The following is a 20,212-nucleotide window of genomic DNA, read 5'->3' as shown; positions in this document are numbered from 1 at the left end:
TTAAACGTTTAGGCCTTGAACCGAAAGTGAGATCGCTGTTACACAAATCTACTACTCTGAGGTGAGACTATTTTTTGCAGTCCGAAGGTGCTCATGCCAAAATATCACAGTGAGTCGATGGGTTACCTGTTGCCCTGAGATTTTAAGCTTTGGGGATTTAAGTTTCAAGATCAGGCCTACTTTGACAATGCCATGCTGATGGGCTGAGCCATTCCTTCTATTACCATCAGAAATGTCATTTTCCAAATAGAGCCGTTATTGGCAACAAAGCATCCAGCAAAACTTCTGACTTGCTTCTCTTAATGCACAGGTCAGTCACTTCATGATTGCATATCTAGGTCATCCATCGTTGATCTAGCACCATGGACAGAGGCAGTTCTTACAACTTCACATCTCTTCTTTCTAGGGTTGCCAGCACAAGGCTGTTGCAAAGAGGCTGTTGCACTTCTTGCACAAAGCTACGAAAGTATCTGAAGAAGTGAGCTGTGACTCATGAAAGCTCATACCCTACCACAAATTTTGTTAGTCTTCTAGGTGCTGCTGGACTCTTGCTCTTTTCTAGAGCTACAAAAGGTAGCTGTCGACTCCTGGCAACCCTGATGAGCAACATCAGGGACTACACACCCACTCTGGCCAGTGCAGGGGGGCCAAGCAGTGCCACCAGTTTCTTGACCAGTGGAAGGAATCAACTTGAGGACCTTTCACTGCAGTTAACATCAAATTCTTCCTTAGAAGATTATCCTAAACTGTAGGAATATGTGCAGTTGCAAACTTCATAAAATAACACCAAAAGAATATACTTTACTAAACAATGAACAATCAAAAGGAATCTCTCAAAATGGCTGCCACACTGCTTTTCTGCGACTAGTCATCAGAACAGTTTCTCTCATACACCCACTCATAAAGCCATTTGCTTCAAGGGAAAGAGCAGTGTCTCCCCCCACCCCACCCCAGTACTCAAGACAAACGAGCTACGGCCAAAGCATCATATCTAAGGAGCTCCTCTCATCCTGTGGATCAGGAAAAAAGTGGAATATAAATATATTAAATAAATGCATGTGGTGGAATAATCTACCAGAAGAAGTGCTAAACAGTTTGGTACAGTGGTTAAGAGAGGCAAGACTCTAATCTGGAGAACTGGGGTTGATTCCCTACTCCTCTGCTTGAAGCCAGCTGGGTGACCTTTGGGCTATTATTATTATTGTTATTATTCCATTCTTCTGGCTTACCACTGGGGATAACAAAACACTTATTTTCCACCTAGCATTTAGTTTTCTAAATATGGATCTTGCTTGACCTTTCCCTGATTGTTTTATGGATTTGAGCTTTGGGGGAAGTGGTATATAGAAGTGGTATATATGTTTTTAAATAAACAGATCCCCTACATACAATCTCGCCCTGACCTGGATGGCCCAGTTGAGCCTGATCTCATTAGCTCTCAGAAGCTAAGCAGGGCTGGCCTTGGTTAGTAATTGGATGGGAGACCTCTAACGAACACCAGGGTTGCAGAGGCAGGCAATGGCAAACCACCTCTGGTAGTCTCTTGCCATGAAAACACCACCAGGGGGTCACCATAAGTCAACTCTTTGAGGACACTTTCTACCACCACCCATACAATCTGTTTGTAGGTAGTGCTTTTTCATAAGCTTTCTCATCTGATCAGTGATTCCTTTGATATATGGCAAAAACACTTTTCCAGTATTCAGACCCACCAGAAAAATACAACAGATGCTACGATCAGCAAAAGACAGTAGAGACCCCCTCACCTCTGCAGGAGTATACCGCATACCCTGCAGCTGTGGACAAGTTTACATCGGGACCACAAAGCGTAGCATCCAGACAAGAATAAAAGAACATGAAAGACACTGCAGACTTGGCCAACCTGAAAAATCAGCAGTGGCTGAACATAGCCTAACTCAAACAGGGCACAGTATCTTATTCCAGGACACCAAAATACTGGACAACACTTCCAACTACTTTGTCAGATTGCACAGGGAAGCCATTGAAATTCATAAGCATAAGCACAACTTCAACAGGAAAGAAGAGACTTTAAGAATGAATAGAGCATGGTTTCCAGTCCTGAAAAACACCAGGCTAACAAAATACTCTACATCTTACAATAGCCCTGCAGATAAGATTAGTATATCAAGCACCAGTCCATATGCAAAAGAACCTCCTCAGGATACAGTGAAGCATTAGCATTCCATTAGCATTCCACACCCTGGGAAACTCTTACAGGATGACTCAGCCCAAACCCACCTTCCTGAGTGGTTTTCTTCCTGCTAACATCTTCTCCACAGTTTGACTCTGAGAGATCTCTGTCTTTCGGTGCTACACCTTTGAAGATGCCAGTCACAGCTGCTGGCGAAACATCAGGAACTACAATGCCAAGACGATGGTGATACAGCCCGGAAAATCCACAACAACCACCTTTTTATCATAATTGAATGCATTGGCTCGGTGATTTCTTTGTGATTGGTCAGGTGATATTAATTCCCCACTAGATTGGGTTGTAAAATGAGAGCATTTCCTTCCCTAGTATAATATCCTTCTCCCAGTTATGAGGGACAGCATTCCCACAGAATCCTAGTATAGACAGGCAGAAAGATCCCTGCACATATGTTAACCCTGGTGGCATTGTTCAATTTGCACTTTGCATGCGCTCAAGTTTGGATGCGCCACTAGAGGACAAGCGGCAAACTTGGATAGCCATTCAGGTAACACTGGAACGCACCTAGCAATGAATAACTTCCCTGGAGGTAGAACAATGTGGCACAATATAGCAAAGGACAAACGTGAACACATCCAAAGTAAAGGAACTTCCAACAGTAAACCCCATATTAGTGGCAAATGCTCCTAGAGTTGCCAATTTTGGGATGGTAACTTCCTGGAAATTTGGGGTGGGGTGGGGTGGAGCCTGGGTAGGGTAAGGAACTCAGTGGGTATAATGCCATACAGTCCACCCTCCAGAGCAGATTTTTTTTCCTCCAAGGGAACCATAGTCTGGAGTAGAGATGGGCACCATCTGGATTACGATACCCCCTCCCCCACGATAATGGCAATCTCCCAATCGTGACCTGGTGGATTGTTGTCTTCCACGGCAAACGATCCAGCAGTCGGGACTCTGGGGTGATCGTGATAGGACTGGGAAGTTAGACATTCAGGCGCCAACAATCTTTTCCCCTGGCAACGGAGGCAGGGGGATGCCTGAGCTCTGTTTGAAACTTGATAATATTTCCCCTAGCGAGGAAAAGCTCTTCTCAGTGTTAACTCTTTCAAAAACCCCTTGCTTTGAGAGCTTTTTTGCACTCATCTCCTGAGTTCGTTCAGTGCTGAAAGAGTTAACTGAAAAGAGATATCTCTCTCCTCCTGGCTTCTCAGCCCAGTGCCTACTTTTTGCAAGAAGGTGGTATGTGATTTGATGTTTCATTTGTGTTTTTCCTATTTAAAAAACCATAGGATCCGCGAGGGTCCGTGTGGATCCTGGTTTTACTTTCTTCCTGTTTAAAATATGCTTTTGGAAGACTTGGCTGCTTGCTTTTAAAACTGGGTGGGATGGAGGATTCTATCCCTGCTTTTTAAAAAAAGCTGGCTGAAACTTGTTGACGGGGTGTCTCTCTCTCTATTTGGAGAGGCAGGGACGTGTTAAAAACTCCCCCCCCTCTGCTCTAAGTGCGTGTGTGCGTGTGTGAGAAAAGTCCCCTCCCTGAGGAGAGGCGACTTGTCGCCGGGTTAAAAACTTTTTTCCCCATCTGCTCTAAGTGTGTGTGTGTGGGGGGGGCCCCCTCCGATCCCAGATTGGAAACGGGGCTTGATTGGAGTGAACTGGTGATCTGGACTCGTCACCAGCGTGGATCCACGAACAGCTTGATCGGTATTTTTTTTGGATCGTGCCCATGTCTAGTCTGGAGCTCAGTTGCAATCCTGAAAGATCCCCAGGCCCCACCTGGAAGTTGGCAACCCTAAATGCTTTTATATCAACAGGTTGGGTGTGTGTGTGTGAAGTGCATTATTGGGAACGATCAATCTACTTGGCATCTTAAAACCTTTCAGCTCTGCATGGGTACTCCCTTCCGTGGCTCACAGCTGCTAACCTTTTATCAATGCAACTGGAATGGCAACTTCTTCCTTGCCAAGCTCAAGTTGCAGCTGGAGCTCTATTGATACAGCCCACCCTCTGTGCTGCCTGAGCTACGCATCGCTATAGAATTGGGGTGTTCAGGCCTGATTCACCTTTCCATGATGATAAATCTTCCACCCGGTTTTATTCCTAATTTACACAAAACCCTGAGTAATATAGTTTCCCTACAAGGAGAAAAATGTCAGTAGAAATGACAAATGTGACCAGAAGTTGAGGATAATTGTATTTCCAACTTGGAATGCCAAATGTGCAATGCAGCCTCTTTCGTTTCAGCAGCACTGTGATATTTCCAAATGCAAAACCGCTGGCAACAAACTCAACAGTCTCTTTCAATATGAAAGGGGTGGTGGTGGTGGAATCCTATACATTATACGTAACAAGTAGCTATACGATATTTGCCTTAATTTGGGGGAGGAAATAGAAAACAGTGTATCGTGTTTCGAAAAACTGACTGTGGACCTGGATGTCTTTGGTGCAAGTATTCCCGTCACCAGGAATTCACAAGATAGTTAAGGATTAGGCTTGCCAATTCCAGATTGGGCAATTCCTGTAGAATTTGGGGGTGGAGCCTGGGGGTAGCACGGTTTAGGAAGAAAGGACCTCAATGGGTATAGTGCCATAGGGTCTACCCTCCAAAGCAGCCATTTTCTCCCAAGGAACTGATCTCTATAGCCTGGAGATCAATTGTAATTCCAGAAGATCCTTAGATCCAGAGGAGTTAGCCGTGTTAGTCTGTAGTAGCAAAATCAAAAAGAGTCCAGTAGCACCTTTAAGACTAACCAATTTTATTGTAGCATAAGCTTTTGAGAATCAAGTTCTCTTCGTCAGATGCATGATCCTTAGGTACTATCTGGAGGCTGGCAACCTATCAAGGATGCTTGCCCTCCACCACTCCTCCCAATCTGCCATTTTAGGATAATATGGTAACACTAGGGTTGCCAGATCTCCTTACCCTGCAGGTGGGAGGCGGGATACCTGGCACTCACCTTTTTAGTCATCTTTGTTTGCGCTTGTGCACGTGCAGTCCCGGGACTACTCAATGACATCACTTCCAGGAGCTGACGCCATCACACAGGCCTCGCACCACCCCTGGGAGCGCTCCTGTGCTCTGCAACAGGCTGATTTGGGCCTGTTTAGGGCCAAATCAGGCCTGTTGGGGGCTGAAATCAGCCCTCTGCAGAGTGTGGGAGCACTGCTGGGGCTGCACGACAGATCCTGGAGTGCTCCTGCGCTTCACAGCAGGCCAATTTAGGCCCCAAATGGGCCTAATTGGGCCTGTTTGTGGCCCAAATCAGCCCACTGCGGAGTGCAAGAGCGTGCCACACTGTCCAGGAGTGCACCCCTGGAGGGGGCCATTCTCCCACCTTTTCTCCCCATCAGCCAGGTAAGCAGGAGATCCCCCCTCCCCCCCCCGTCCTCAGCGGGGGACTGGGAACCCTAGGTAACACTGACCTGTCTTACAAACTTTTGTTGTAAGGTTACTGTGAAGCGCTATATAAATTTGAAAAAGAATGCTACCTGAGGGGTAGCCATGTTAATTTATTGCAACAAAACCAAAAGGAGACTCTTCCTGTTGCTAAATATTGTATGGGCCCAATTCATCTGGACCTTCTCCTAAACAAGTCCCATAATGCAAGAACAAGTTCCAGTCATGACAACGGAGCACGCTTAAGAGAAAGTCGGAGTGGACTGTCAGTGCAATCCTATGTTGAGTTATTCCAGTCTAAGGCCATTGAAGTCAATGGACTTACACTGGAGTAACTCTCCATAGGATTGCACTGTTTGTTCTCTAAAAGACTGTCTATTCCCATATGAACACGCTTGGCACGCTCCACTGTCTTTTTGTGTTATTGCTTACTGAAAACCACCTTGGGGATCTTTAATTAAAAATGCAGCATATAAATATTTCAAATAAATAAATACTGTATATAATGGGAATGAGTTATAACTACCACAGCCACAGAGAGAAACAAAAATATGCCAAGAGGTCATTGCAAAGTCCACTTTTTTTTACATTGACTAAATTAATGTAGAAATTCTTTTCTCTTTCGGTTGTTATATTTACTAACACACAGTAAAGAACAACCATTTTATTTCATTGCCCGGTTCACGTAGATATGTTAATTTGTATATCTGCACAGTGTTGTTTCTCCCTGTAGAGGAACCTTCAGAAATAGCAGAAGTTTACACTGGATAGTTTAACATCCAATATAGGTCCATTCCATTCCAGGGCTACTACTTCTAGTACTTTAACAGAGAAATCCTAAGCAAAGTTACTCCAGTCTAAGCCCATTTATTTCAATGGAATTAGACTGGAGTAACTCTGCTTAGGATTTCACTGTAAGTAGAAGGCTTGGAATAGGCTGGTCTGCAATCAGGAATTTCTGGAAACTTAACTAGGATCAAGGAGTGGTTCTGTCAGAAATGTTGTATGTATATAAGCAGGATAGCTGAACACCATCATGCTCAGGCTTTACCCACACATTTTGTGTTGAGGAATCCCAGACTCCATACTCAGATTTAACAAGATTCGGGTCCAGTAGTGCCTTAAAGACCACCTAGATTTCCAGGGAGATAGATCAAGATGGGTAGTCGTGTTAGTCTGTCTATAGCAGTAGAAAAGAGCAAGAGTCCAATAGCACCTATAAGACTAAAAAAAAGTTGTGGTAGGACATGAGCTTTCATGAGCCACAGCTCACTTCTTCAGATACCTGTGGCTAATGAAAGCCCGTACCTTACCACAAATTTTGTTAGTCTTATAGGTGCTACTGAACTCTTGCTAGATTTCCAGGGTATGAGCTTTTGAGAGTCAGAGATCCCTTCATCAGGATCTGACAAAGTATCTGATGAAGGGAGCTCTGACTCCCCAAAGCTCATACCCTGGAAATCTAGTAGGTCTTTAAGGAGCTACTGGACCAGAATCTTGCTCTTCTACTACAGACCAACATGGCTACCCACCTATACGATGTATTGTGATTTCTGTAGGCAGATATTAACATAAGGTATTTTAATTATGAACCTTTCTTACAGTGTCAGACCTGATGGATGTAATATACTAGTTCTTTCCTAGCCGTTCTGCATTCTCTATCAAACCATTCACTACAGGGATAGGTTGTTTTTAGGAAGCCTAGCATTAGAGAGCAGAGATTGGAGAAGCTGAGTAATACCTTCAAATGTCTAATAGCATCAGAGCCAGCCTGTAGTAACATTTTCGCAAGGACCATAAATCATCCTTCATCAATAAAATCAAAAAGAGTCCAGTAGCACCTTTAAGACTGTATCAGGCATCTGACGAAGAGAACTTGATTCTCGAAAGCTTATGCTAAAATAAAATTGGTTAGTCTTAAAGGTGCTACTGGACTCTTTTTGATTTTGCTACCACAGACTAACACAGCTAACTTCTCTGCTTCATCAATAAGTGAGCTAGGTTGGCATGGAGCTCTGGATTCCACTTTAGCCTTCTTTTACCAGTCTGGCACCCTTCTGAAAGATCAGGTGAAGGGTTGAGAAAGAGGTTATCTGTGAAACTAAGCAAAAGATTAAACGGGCAGTGTTCACTCTCTGTTCTATTACCAACCTCAAAGCCCAAGGCCTAGGAGCGAAGATGAAATCCGTGAGTTCTGTAAAAAAATCCCATCTACCCCATGATGATTTTTCAGGACAGCAAATGGATTTGTAACAAAGAAACAGGCAAAATTTTGCACTGAGACCAATTCAAATGCAGCAAGTTAATTTATTAACAATTCATTGCTTAGTGCATAACTAAAAGGTAATTTATTTGACAGGTGACTATGACTGGGAATCTCTGGAAGGCTTTTAGAGAAGAATTCTGTTGATTGTTGCCAGCTCCAAACAACTTGCAGCCAAGCCAAGAGATCTCTGTGATCAGGGCTTCCCACTGGGTGACAGAATAATTTGATTGGATTGCAAATTAGCACTGATGAAACTTTTCTTCTTGAACATCGGCATGTCAGATATTTTTAAATCAGACAGAAGAAAGATTAAAGCTATTTGAGACTGATTGCATAAACTCTATAGCAACTGCAGTTGATTCAAATAAGTTTGAAAAGTTATGTCAGCCCCCGCCATCTGCGGATTTAGCAGCAAGTTAAAAAAAAGAGTCCCTCAAGCCACTCTGGCAGTTCAATAAAATTATTTCATATTAAGCGGTCTGAGGAATCTCACTCTTACTCATGAAGTCATGAAAACGAGTAAACTAGAGGTTTTCCTTGTCGTGCACTTGGATTAAAACATGCACAAAGTCTAATCTAGAAAATAAAAGGAGTCCTCCTGCAGCTTCTTCCTCAAGGCTGACTCACAAGGTGGATACGGATTACTGTGATGTTACATAAAGGCAGCTCTGAGTGTTTTTCAGAGATGAACTTTTTCAGATAAATGGCGTAAGAGGAACATTAAAAAATTATTTAATTATGAATTACTCCGTGTCACACAGATGCTGTTGGGTCAGTGGTTGCTTGTGACAAACACTTCCCTCTTAGGAAGAGGTTCATTCACCTGTTTAAACCCAAGTGGTGTGGTGGTTAGTGTCGGATCCAGTTATTGTCACAGCTGCTGGCTGAGGCCCAGGGAAGCGCTCTATAGGCTGCCACCACCCTGGTACAGGTTTCCTTGGAAGGGCCCAGAGCACCCAATCAACCCCTTCTGTTTACTTTTTCCCAGTAGGTTTGATTTATTATGTAATCAAATGAGGCGTGAAGACCCAGGCAGAATAATAAAGAACTTTATTTAAAAGGTTTATTAATAACGGGTGTTCAAAACTTTGTAAAATAAAGAGTAAAGGTTGGTTAACAAACAAACTAAAACACCCTAACATGTCTAACTAGACTGTTCTCAACTGTCTCTTGGAGACTGGCTTCCAACTGTCTCATCGCTTCTGGATGAGGGATCGCTCCTCTGCAGCAGCCTCTCCACCACTCTGCTTTCTAGGAGTGAACACCCTGCCACTGTGACAAGGCCTTTTATCCCTTCTTCTCAAGCACCGCCCCCCTACTTCTCTATTGGTGCAATTTCCCCCTCAGAATCCCCTCTTACCCAATCACAGGGGCCAAAGGGAACCTGGGAAATGTAGGCCCTACAGTCACTTTAGTGCAGGCTTCCCCAGAGCCACTAGGCCACACTAGGCCCAGGCTCATAACATAGATAGATAGATAGATAGATAGATAGATAGATAGATAGATAGATAGATAGATAGATAGATAGATAGATAGATAGATAGATAGATAGATAGATAGATAGAATTTTGTTTTTTATTAGAAGTTAAGTCAGAAGTTTAGGGAAATATTTGACTTGCAATTTCTGTGAGCATTATGAACTATGCTAATATTTATTTTAAGGCTGATAACTGCACACTTTGTGTCACTAGCTGTAAAGAATGACACTGGGTTGCTCATCTATCTATCTTTCACTTCTGCTGCCCTGCAACTGAGCAAGTTGGTTATTGAGTGCCACAATGACAGAATTATTTTTACCTGCAGTTCTAGGGTTACCAGCTCCAGGTTGGGAAATTCCTGGAGATGTTGGGGACGGAGCCTGGGGAGGGCAGGGTTTGGGGCGGGAGGGACCTTAGTGGGGTACAGTGCCATAGTCCACCATCCAAAGCAGCCATTTCTTCCAGGAGAACTGATCTCTGTGACTTGGTGATCAGGCCTCCAGGCCTCACCAGTTCCTGGTGATCAGGAACTCCAGGCCTCACCTGCAGGCTGACAACCCTATGCAGCTCAGACAATTAGAAATGTTTCAAATAGCCTAAAACTAACAGATATTGTTGCAACACAATCCTATCCTCAAAAACCAAAAAAACAAAACCAAAAAAACAATCCCTGTACAAAAAGGGGAAGGTAATTTCACAGTAGTCAGGAATCAGGATTTGAGAGATTACAATACTCTGAGTTGAGTTAACCTGTGTCTGGACTCTACTGTTTCAGATGGGGTTGCCAGCCCCCAGGTAGTGGCTGGAGATCTCCCAGAATTACAACTGGTCTTCAGGCCACAGAGATCAGTTCACCTGGAGAAAATGGCTACTTTGGAGGGTGGACTCTATGGGATGATGCCATGCCAAGGTCCTTTCCCTCCCCAAACCCCGCTTTCTCCAGATTTCTCCACATTTTACCCCCCAGATCTCCAGGAATTTCCCAACTTGGAGCTGGCAACCCTAGTTTCAGACTGCAGCTACAGATTCACATAACTGAATGAATCTCCATTCAAAAGCCTTTCCTGCACTCAGAAAACTAGATCCCCAGTTCTAGTCCATCTTTCTGCCTGAAATGGTAGTTTTCTGTTTGTATGAACTCTTTTGCATTGCAGGAGCCCGTCCTTGTGGTCTCAAGTGATAGAGCCTCCCAAACCGGTTTGCTGCCTCACTGAGGCAAGCTTAAATAAAAGAACTCCCAGGAGGACAATATTTAGCCAAAAGCAATTTAATCTTTCTGGCAAGGGCAAATTCTGCTACTTCAATCTAGTTGGCAATAATGGAAAGTATTAAAAGTGGGGTTAGGTTCTGCTCTCATGCAAATGGACATTATTCATAACAGTGTGATCACTTTGTGGTTTAACCCAGCAGATGTAATAGCAGAACATATGCTAATGAATCTGAAATTAATTCAGTCAAAGACGATTTTGTTCTATGGTGTAAGGAAAGGGTTGTGAAGTATGAGATACAAAAACAAGGTTTGCACATTTGTCATATGTAGCTCTTTGATTAAGGACAACTCTTTGCATTCAACACTTTTTCATTACGACTGCATCAGCCCAGATTTGCATGGAAATCAAGAAGTGTCCTTGCTGCATACGGCTCCCGGATACTCCAGGTATAATTGCTTGCACGGGATCATTCCACATTTGGAAGAATTACATTAAAATTGTACAACGATGGGTGGTGGTGGTGGTGGTTTGATATATGAACATATCACATTTGCACTCCACCCTTCCTCCAAGGAGCTGAGGGTGGCATACACGGTTCTCCTGTCCTCCATTCAATCCTCAACACTAGGTTAGTGTGATTGGTCTAAGGTCAATCGAAAAGCTTCACAGCTGAGTGGGGATGTGAACCAGCTTTTCTCCAGTCTTAGGGTTTTCCCCTTACAGAGTTTTTCCTTTGGTTCTAGCCCCATACTACTTTGATTTATCCCTTGATTTCTGCATGCATTTTTTTGCCTTTTGTTTTTGCTTCATGTTTTTGGGGTATTCCCCGGGTTTTTTTCTGGTTCTTTTGAGACTGCTTTTACCCTGATCTTTTTTTGGAAGCCAATTTTGAGTAGATGTTTTCCTTGTGTATGCAGGGCAGGCGAAAGGCAGTGTGGGTGGCTGGGAGGCTGCCCGCGCCATTCACCTGCCCCACCCAGCCACCCGCGCTGCCTTTCGCCTGCCCCGCAGGACAGGGGGCGGCTGGCTTGCCGCATGCTCCCTGTCCTGCGGGGCAGGCGAATGGTGCGGGCGGCCTCCCAGCCACTCGTGCTGCCACTGCCAGCTCTGCAGTGCACCAGGAGAGCTGGCCTGCTGTGAGGCAGCACGCGCCGCCCTGCGTGATGATGTCACGGCTCTGGGCGCTGGCAACCGTAGATCAGGCCCTGACTATGGGCCAAGCTATGAATGGCATTTGAATGGCAAGTGAACAGACTCACGTGTATTCCTCCCTGTTCACTTGCGCTTCACTTGCGTGATCAAGTGGAGCGCAAGTGGAGCGCAAGTGAACAGGGAGGAATATACGTGAGTCTGTTCAAATGCCGTTCAAGTGCCATTCGTCACTTGTAGCTTGGCTCTATGTGCACACATCCAAGCACAGTGAAGACGGATAAAGCCTGACAGAACTCTTAGAAGTATCCAAAGATCTGTGAGATTCTACTTCACACTCAATAAGCATGTGAGCTGAAATAGCTGTAAAATATACACCGAACAAAATCATGCATTCCAGCACTTTACCTTTGTAGGTTTCATTTACATATTTTAGCTGCCTATCAAATTATATGGAACTTATGCGGGAGGCTAATAGCCAGCAATGTATAAACAGCATGTTGAATCAGTCTCAGTCCAGGCCTGTATTCATAATACTCTTCAAGGGAAGACCCAAGATAATGCATTACAGCAGTCCAGCCTCAGTGTTTAAGAAGCAGGATTAAAAATTGCAAGATCTGGATCCTAAAAGAAGGAATGTATCTTTCACTCTAATATTTACTACTTCTTTGCTCTTAATGTGTATAGAGGAACTGAATCTGACAACAAATATTTTGCCTAGGGCCATTTTGGGAGTTCAGAAGTAAGATCTAGACAGGGGACTTTCTAGATCACAGCACTCTCTCCTTCTCTCCTTCATCTTCCCTTTCTGAACCACTACATTATCACAGCTATTAAAGACGGAATTCTTTTGGGCAATACATGGAATTTCTAGTGCTGAGTTTAGATGTTACATCTATAGGTCAGAGTCATACAAGGTGGGTTGTGCCAGACAGTTATAAAGTGGTAGAATACGGTGGTTTCAAAAAGGGAGGCATAGTAATGCTGGGTCGTTTGCCACTTGCTACTTTATCCTGTGTCCCAAATCATTTTCTCTGTGCTGGCTTTATTTTTGGATTCAGAGCCCAGATAAGGGGAAGGCAGCTTGGCATGTGGGGGTCCAAGGAAAAACATCAGGTAGAGGAAGGATTCAACATCTCATCTCCATGCTCCTTGCTTCACCACCTCCTCACTGTTTTATGGTGGTCTGGAGCAACCCATTTTCTGAGATGCGAACTGCAACATGCAGTTTGGCCTTTGGACACAGTAATGAGCCTAGCAGAGGCTCAAAGCTGCAAACCTTAGTGACTGCTCATCTTAAAATAAAAACATGCCAGAGCCTCATTATTAGCCCTGGCTGTTAGCGCAGTTCTGCCATTAGCACAGTTCTGCCATTTCCCTTATTTAGAAGAAAATGCTGACTACCCTTTTATGTTTTCTGCAATGTCTTCTTTATGCAGAAGTCTACTTTGTGAGCTTGAATTAATTTGGTTTTTAGATGTATGATGAATTTCTTGAAACTTATGGGACAACAAATCTTGGGGACTGGGGGATCCAAGGAACTACAATTTCTTATGAGTCATTCATTTTCCAAAACAGTATTCCAAATGCTGACTGTTCCTCTTCGAAACACATGCATTCCAGATGTTTTGTGACAGAAGTATCACATCATAGATCAGTTCTGAAATGCATGGCTTGATATGGCTTGGCAAATCCGCCCTGAGCCTGCTGATGCGGGGAGGGCGGAATATAAATTGAATAAAATAAATAAAATAAATAAATAAATCTGGAAAAGTAACTGTAGCAACACAGTATACAGAAATAAGAGCCCTTTTCAGACATTATGTTCAGGAGTACTGAAACCACAAAAAGCAAGTGTATGTCCTCTCTATGATGCTCCCTGTACATGAGGTCACTATACTGTCTGAGCACACATGTTTTGCATGCCTATACAGCTTTGGTATGTGTGAACCAGAACCCAAGAAAATCCAGTGGTTGTGCTTCTGTATAGGCATGCATGAAAAATTTCATGTTTCCCAGTTCAGACAATGTGGCACTCCCGGCCGGCGGCAAACAGCTGCTGCGGCTGGGGGCTGTGTTTTTGCCCCTCCAGAAGGAGGAGGAGGCAGCAACGTCACTTTCCCTGTAACCGGGGCTGCATGTGAAAGGAGGAGCTTTGCCGAGCTCTTTTGGCTGCTCTGCCCTTTGGCGTCTTAGTGCACCTCGTGCTTGGGCAGAAAGAGGATGTGTTTCCTTCTCTCCCAGCACGAGTGGCCTTTGGAGGGTGAGAGGTTTTTCTACCGGCCGACTTGGACCCACTGCTGGGATGACCGGAGCATTCGTGTCTCTTGCTCCCAGGCCTGGCTGGGATCGCCATTTTGGTGCATTGTTGGGGTGGCTTGGAGCATTCTGCTGCGGAGCATCGGGTTGTTTCTGGCTGTGAGTATTCCCTTGTCTTTGCGCAACTGGTGTGGGTGCCTGCAGCTGTGCCGCAGGCAGGCCTTTGCCTGGCTGTGGTGTGTTCTCTCCCTCCTGGCATGCCACCCCTCCCTTCTCTTTCCTGGCCTTGCCGGGCCTTTGTCAGGGTGAGTAGGGGTGGGTCCCCCCCCACCCCCCGCGGCTGGCTAGTTGGCCTCCTGGCCTGCTTAGTGACACCTAGTTGAGGACAGCATTGTCCATTCTTATGCTCTGCGGGCTTTAGTTGGGGGGATTCTTGCTCCCTTGTTCTATTTTGGGTCATAAGGCCTAGGTTCTCCCCTACCCCTTTGCCATCAGCTTGGGAGGCTGAACATTGTTAAAGCGGGTCCATAGATTGGCTTCCCTCTTTTGGGGCGTCCATTTCGTGGAGCTTTACCAGCGGCCATTTTGTTTACTGCGGGGATAGCACTAACAACAACAACAACAATAATAGTAATAGTAACAGTTATAATTGTACTAATAAATATATAGTTGGGGTCCGCACCAGTCTGTGGTTGCTGCGGCAGGGTGGATAAGTGGGTCTTTGATGCATATCAACACTTGCTGGTTCAACTCCCACTACTGCCATTTGCTTCTGCGTATCAACATGTGTGAGTTTGCCTCCCACTACTGCCATTTGCTCTGTGGGTTGCCTGGGGTATAGCCACCCTTCTCAGTCCTAGTATGGGAATTTAAAATGCCTCCCAAGAAAGGCATTGGTCAGTCTAAGGACAAACAGCCTGTGAAGCGGCCTGCCCCCCCCCCCCCCCGACAGCCAGTTCTGGCCTTATCATCCTCTGACGAGAGTGAAACAGTTCCGAGTTGGCAGGAACTGTTAGACCACCTAGCATCACTGGAGCAAGCTCGAGGGGTCCTTAGTGTTGATCCTGAGGCAAAGGGTAAGAGGCCTGTTAGGGTGGCATCGAAGGCCAGAGTATTAAGAACTCTTGAGTTCATCTGGCCGCAGAGGGCTGGCTAGCGCATCGGCTGCCAGAGCATCTGCCAGTCAAGCACTGGACGTTGCAGGCCTGGCAGAAGGATATGATGGTGGTTCTGGGGAGCCTGGCACATTGCAATCGGCGACTTCTAGTAGTGTGTGGCTGCATTGGGGTCAGCCATCTCTTATGGGGCAGTTCACGGGGGTGGTGGGATGGCCACCTATTGCACCCCAGATGGGGATGGGTTTGGTGGCTCCATGGGGTTCTTTTTACTGGTACCCTTGGGGTAGCTATGGTTCAGTTCCATACAGGGCATTTCCCTTTGGGGATAAGGCAATGCCTCTTGGGGACCACTTGACCCCAGCAACTAGGGAAAAGATGCTTAAGGGCGGGTACATGGATGTCTTTACCCTTCTCTTCAGGGAGCTGGAGAAGAAAGATAAAGAGGACCTTGAGGATCAGGATAAGGAACAGCTTAAGTGCCGTATGGTGGATAGGACTTGGGCCAATTGGTTGCCTGGGTTTCTTATCTTTGCAGGCACCCAGCCCGCACCCAGCCTTGGAGCGTGGCACCCTTGTTTCAGTATATGGACATCATATACAGGGGGGTATACAGACTTCACTGGTGCAGCTTGGCTGCAATACGACGAAGAGTTCCACATGCAGGCTGCGCTTAATCCTTCCCCGCCTTGGGACCAGGTGCATCTGCATCTTTGGCTGCAATTGATGTCCCTGGCCAAGCCCAACGCAGGTGACCGATCTGATAGCAGTCACCTGGTCCAATGGTCTTCTACGTTAGTTAGTGCACACCCTTCTGGGGATCAGGCCACACCAGCATGCATGCTCTGCTGGGAGTTTGTGTCCCAAGGGTTTTGTTCTAGGGAACGTTGCAATTTCCGCCATGCTTGCCCTGTTTGTGCGGGTCCTCGTGCCTTCACAGTGCGCAAGCAGGCAGGGCAAGGCAAGAGGCATGGACCTGACGGTGCTGGGTTTTCTCAGCAGAAGGCAGGTAATGGGCCTTCGGCACAATGCGGGGGCGGGAGTGCACTTTGTTGGGGCTGGAGTGCACTTCGGTTCAGTTGCCTGGTTTGGATGTTAATAGTTGGTTTTTTCTCCTAGGGGCAGCTGAAGAGCCGGACTGCCTATTGAGGCTTTGTTTTGTTGCAGGTTCAGTGCCTGTGGCTCTTGCGGTGGTGGCAGGACATGGGTGCGTATGCTCCAAGGCTTCCCCACCGGGTGTGTGCAAGAGGCTTGGACTTGTTTGGGGCCCATGGCCGGTATGCCTGGGTGCACAAGTTTACCTGCCTGTTGTGCGGGATGTCTGTAGTTGTTGGGGCCCAAGACTTTCTCGCCAGGTGTGTGCAAGAAGCTTGGGCCCCAGGTTGCATGTTTTCCTGTGCAAGGAGATTGGAATTGGTTGAAGGGCTGGGCGGAGGCCCTAGACTCTGCTTATAGTATTGGGAAAGGGGGATTGCCTTCCCCCACCATCTGCAAAGCAGGGCCGCATTTGCTGACCTCTACTGAGGGGATGGAAGTAACAACAATTTGGAGGAGATGCAGCAAGGGGGTGGGTGGCTGTGTGCCACCTGTGGGGCGCTATGGCCTAAGCAGAGGCTTTGCCTTGGCGTTGGCAGGTTAGGAGTTGGGAAAATTGAGCTGGCTGGTGACCACCCTTGGCATATCCCCATTGGTGGGGATCAGGGTCTGGCAGGAGTGGCTGGCTGCTGTACAGCCCAGTCGCGAGGTCAGATGCCCTGGTGGGGAACCCCTGGACAATCTGGTCCCCCCCTATAGCTGTATGGCTGGGTGGAGGAGCTTTAAGGAGGTGAACCACTTAGCCAGGCCAGCCAGGGCCCAGCCATACCATGGATGGCTCGCACTGGGGCTGTCGGGGGTCACCCATACAGGTCAGGGCAGATGTCCAGGAGTGACCCCAGGGCCTGACCTGTACCGCTGGTTAGGCCCTTGCCGTGTTGACAAATATGTTGTTATAAATTAATAAAGCGGTCCTTTAATCCCCAACACTTGTGTCTGCCTCTTCATTCCGACTGGGGTGGGTGGGATGGATATGGTGACCATGTGTGTTGGAAGTATCACAGGTAAAGGGCACACACTGATGTGTGTGGTTGTTGGGGATGTAATGTTGGAAAAGGGCTAAGGTATTCTTGGACTGGGCTTTGGGAAGTCCTGAAATGGCTCACTCCAAAATGGGGGTTGCCAACCTCTTCTAGGGTACCAACTCTGTGTAGAGAAATCCCTGGATATATGAAGGTGGTGCCTGAGGAGGGCAGAGTTTAGGGAGGGGGGATTTCAGCAGGGTTATAAGGTCATAGAGGCCACCCTCCAAAGCAGCTATTTTCTCCAGGGAAACTAATCTCAGTAGCCTGGAGATCCGTTGTAATTCCTAGAGATCCCCAGGCCCCACCTTGAGGTTGGTATCCTAAACTCTTTGTTAATGAGAACAAACTCTGATTCATGGAAAATATCTCAGGTTACTAATATAAGTCCCAATTCACATATTGCATTACATTTGCTCCTTCTCAACCCCTAAAGGCAGGACTTGCTCCAATTCTCTTAACAAAGGTAGAGATCACAGGTCAATTGATTGAGTTTTCCCAAGTCTTTGAGTCTTGAGAAAGCATTCTCTCTCTCAATCCTTCCCTGGTCATCTAGGAACTGTGTGAGCTTCTCTTCAGCAGCTGGCTAACTACAAGTAGCTCACAAGCTTCCTGTTGGAATCTGCTTCTCTATAAATATGAGGGGTAGCCACATCCCAGGAAAAACAGAGTCTCTATATTCTAGCATCTTATGAATTTATGAACATTTATATCTCAACATTGCAATTTCTGTTCAGGGAAGCTTACGACGTAAAGATTAAACTGTGGCTGAATTCTGGGAGGACAAAAACCCACTCTCATCAGAAGCAAATCCTGAAACATATCGCAACTTAGTTATTGCATATAACCAGGGCTTTTTTTCAGCAGGAACGCGGTGCAACGGAGTTCTGGCACCTCTTGAAAATGGTCACATGGCCAGTGGCCCCGCCCCCTGATCTCCAGACAGAGGGGAGTTTAGATTGCCCTCCGCGCCGAGCTGGAGTGGCGCGGAGGGCAATCTAAACTCCCCTCTGCCTGGAGATCGGGGGCAGGGCCACCAGCCATGTGACCATTTCCGCCGAGGGCGATTTAAACTTTTAAAAACTCCCCCCCTTGTTCCAGCTGACCCAAAGTGACGTCATTGTGTGGTCCTGAGTTCCATCACTGAGTTCCACCACCTCTTTTCCCAGAAAAAAGCCCTGCATATAATTGAAATAAGTATTCATAATTAAAGGCTCAGGCTAAAAACACATTTGCCCTGCATAATTATTCATAGCCACCATCTCCAATACTGCACTGGGTAGCTCAAGCCAAACACAAAAACAAAACCCACAGAGAAGGTTGAGGTTGCAACACGCTGTGGGGGCTTTCCAAATAAGCAGAAAAGTATGAGTTCATTACTTGACTCAAAGGGAAAAAAATGCCCCCAAATGGCCTGGCTTCATAAGGGTGGGGAATCCCCCCCCCCCAAGAGGGAAATGCTCTTCAAAAATGGCCTGGTGAAGACTGACTGAACTCCAGGAGGAAAAAAAAATATTGTGAGCCATTTAAAGGGTGGGGTGGGAGAGAGAGACAAGAGGGGAAAGAACCTGCAGAAGGCTTGAAAGTTTATAGAATCTTGGAGGGGCAGATTTTGAATTGAGGAAGAAATATTCTACATCCCTCCCTATTTCTGCAATTCCTTGGGGATCCTTAGCTTGTATATTAATGTTCATGCCCTCAGAGGAAGACCTCTGTTCAACTATTTGATGACGATCCAGGAAACATGCTTTTTTCCTTTCCATTAATTCAAACGGTGCACTTTAATGTCTAATTTGCAGCATACCAAATGAAATTTGCTTTCATACTGAACAGTAGCAATGTATGAAAACTATTAGTGTCTACCTGAGTAATGTCCATTCCTGCATCACAGCTCAGTGGTTGGGTAGATGTGAGACCGTTGGAGCCTATTAACGTTGTGATCACTCCATTCCCATCAATCTTCCGAATCATGGTGCCATCAACAAAGTAAATGAAGCCATGCTTATCGACAGTGATACCTGATGGCAAAGAGGAAAGAAAATTTAACTGCCGCATTGACCACAGGATAGAACTAGAAACAGTGATGTGTGTATATCCCCTGTATTCTCCTTATTGTTTTCATTTTCTTTTTTTTAAACCCCTGAATGCTTCTTTAAAGAACTTTCCCCCCAATCCTGAGAGAAGGAAAGGCTATACTACACTAGGCCAGGGACCGTGTAGGGGGTACAGATACTTCCCGGGTAAACCCCCTATGAACATGCTATGATTTTGTCGAAGGCTTTCACGGCCGGAGAACGATGGTTGTTGTGGGTTTTCCGGGCTGTATTGCTGTGGTCTTGGCATTGTAGTTCCTGACGTTTCGCCAGCAGCTGTGGCTGGCATCTTGGAAGATGCCGAATCATGGTGCCATCTTGGAAGATGCCAGCCACAGCTGCTGGTGAAACGTCAGGAACTACAATGCCAAGACCACGGCAATACAGCCCGGAAAACCCACAACAACCATGCTATGATTTACTTATGCATTTCAGAAAGAAAATGGAAATTATTTCATTATTCATGAGATGACAGTAAGGAGGAATAGGGAGTGGGGCATTGTAAAAGTTTGTATCAAACCCAGAGAAATGATGATGATGATGATGATGATGATGATGAAAAAGTGACAACAGCCTAACTTGGGCATGGATGAAGATGGGTACAATCAAGAAAAAAACGTAAGGTCTGATCTTTGCAGCACAAGAACAAGCATTGCAAACGAATGCCAGTTTGAGAGCCAGTTTGGTGTAGTGGTTAAGAGTGCGGGACTCTAATCTGGAGAACTGGGTTTGAATCCTCACTCCTCCACTTGTAGCCAGCTGGGTGACCTTGGGTTAGGGGTGTGCAAAGGAACCCTGATTCATGTTTTCCGAATCTGCTAAACCCAAATTGAGAGGCCGATTCGGGTTTAGCAGAAACCCGAATCGCCCAGCCGATTCGGGTTTACTGATTCGGATTGATTCGGGTTGATTCGGGTTTTTTTAATGGGAAAAAGCCTCCCCAGGCATTTTCCCACC

The 20,212-nt window shown here is 46.0% G+C and overlaps 1 protein-coding gene across 2 annotated transcripts in view; it reads right to left on the bottom strand.

The window, feature by feature from the left end:
- Positions 1–20,212, bottom strand: part of TENM1 (teneurin transmembrane protein 1) — a 468,106-nt gene that overhangs the window by 68,352 nt on the left and 379,542 nt on the right. For both annotated transcript variants that reach the window (XM_054996443.1, XM_054996444.1), the window contains one exon: positions 19,026–19,180. In XM_054996443.1, coding sequence (XP_054852418.1) covers positions 19,026–19,180 — 155 coding nt within the window. The remainder of the gene's footprint in view (positions 1–19,025; positions 19,181–20,212) is intronic.

This window comes from Eublepharis macularius, chromosome 13, assembly GCF_028583425.1.
Source record: "Eublepharis macularius isolate TG4126 chromosome 13, MPM_Emac_v1.0, whole genome shotgun sequence".
Classification (NCBI taxonomy): Eukaryota; Metazoa; Chordata; class Lepidosauria; order Squamata; family Eublepharidae; genus Eublepharis; species Eublepharis macularius.
This window is presented reverse-complemented; position numbering and strand designations above follow the sequence as displayed.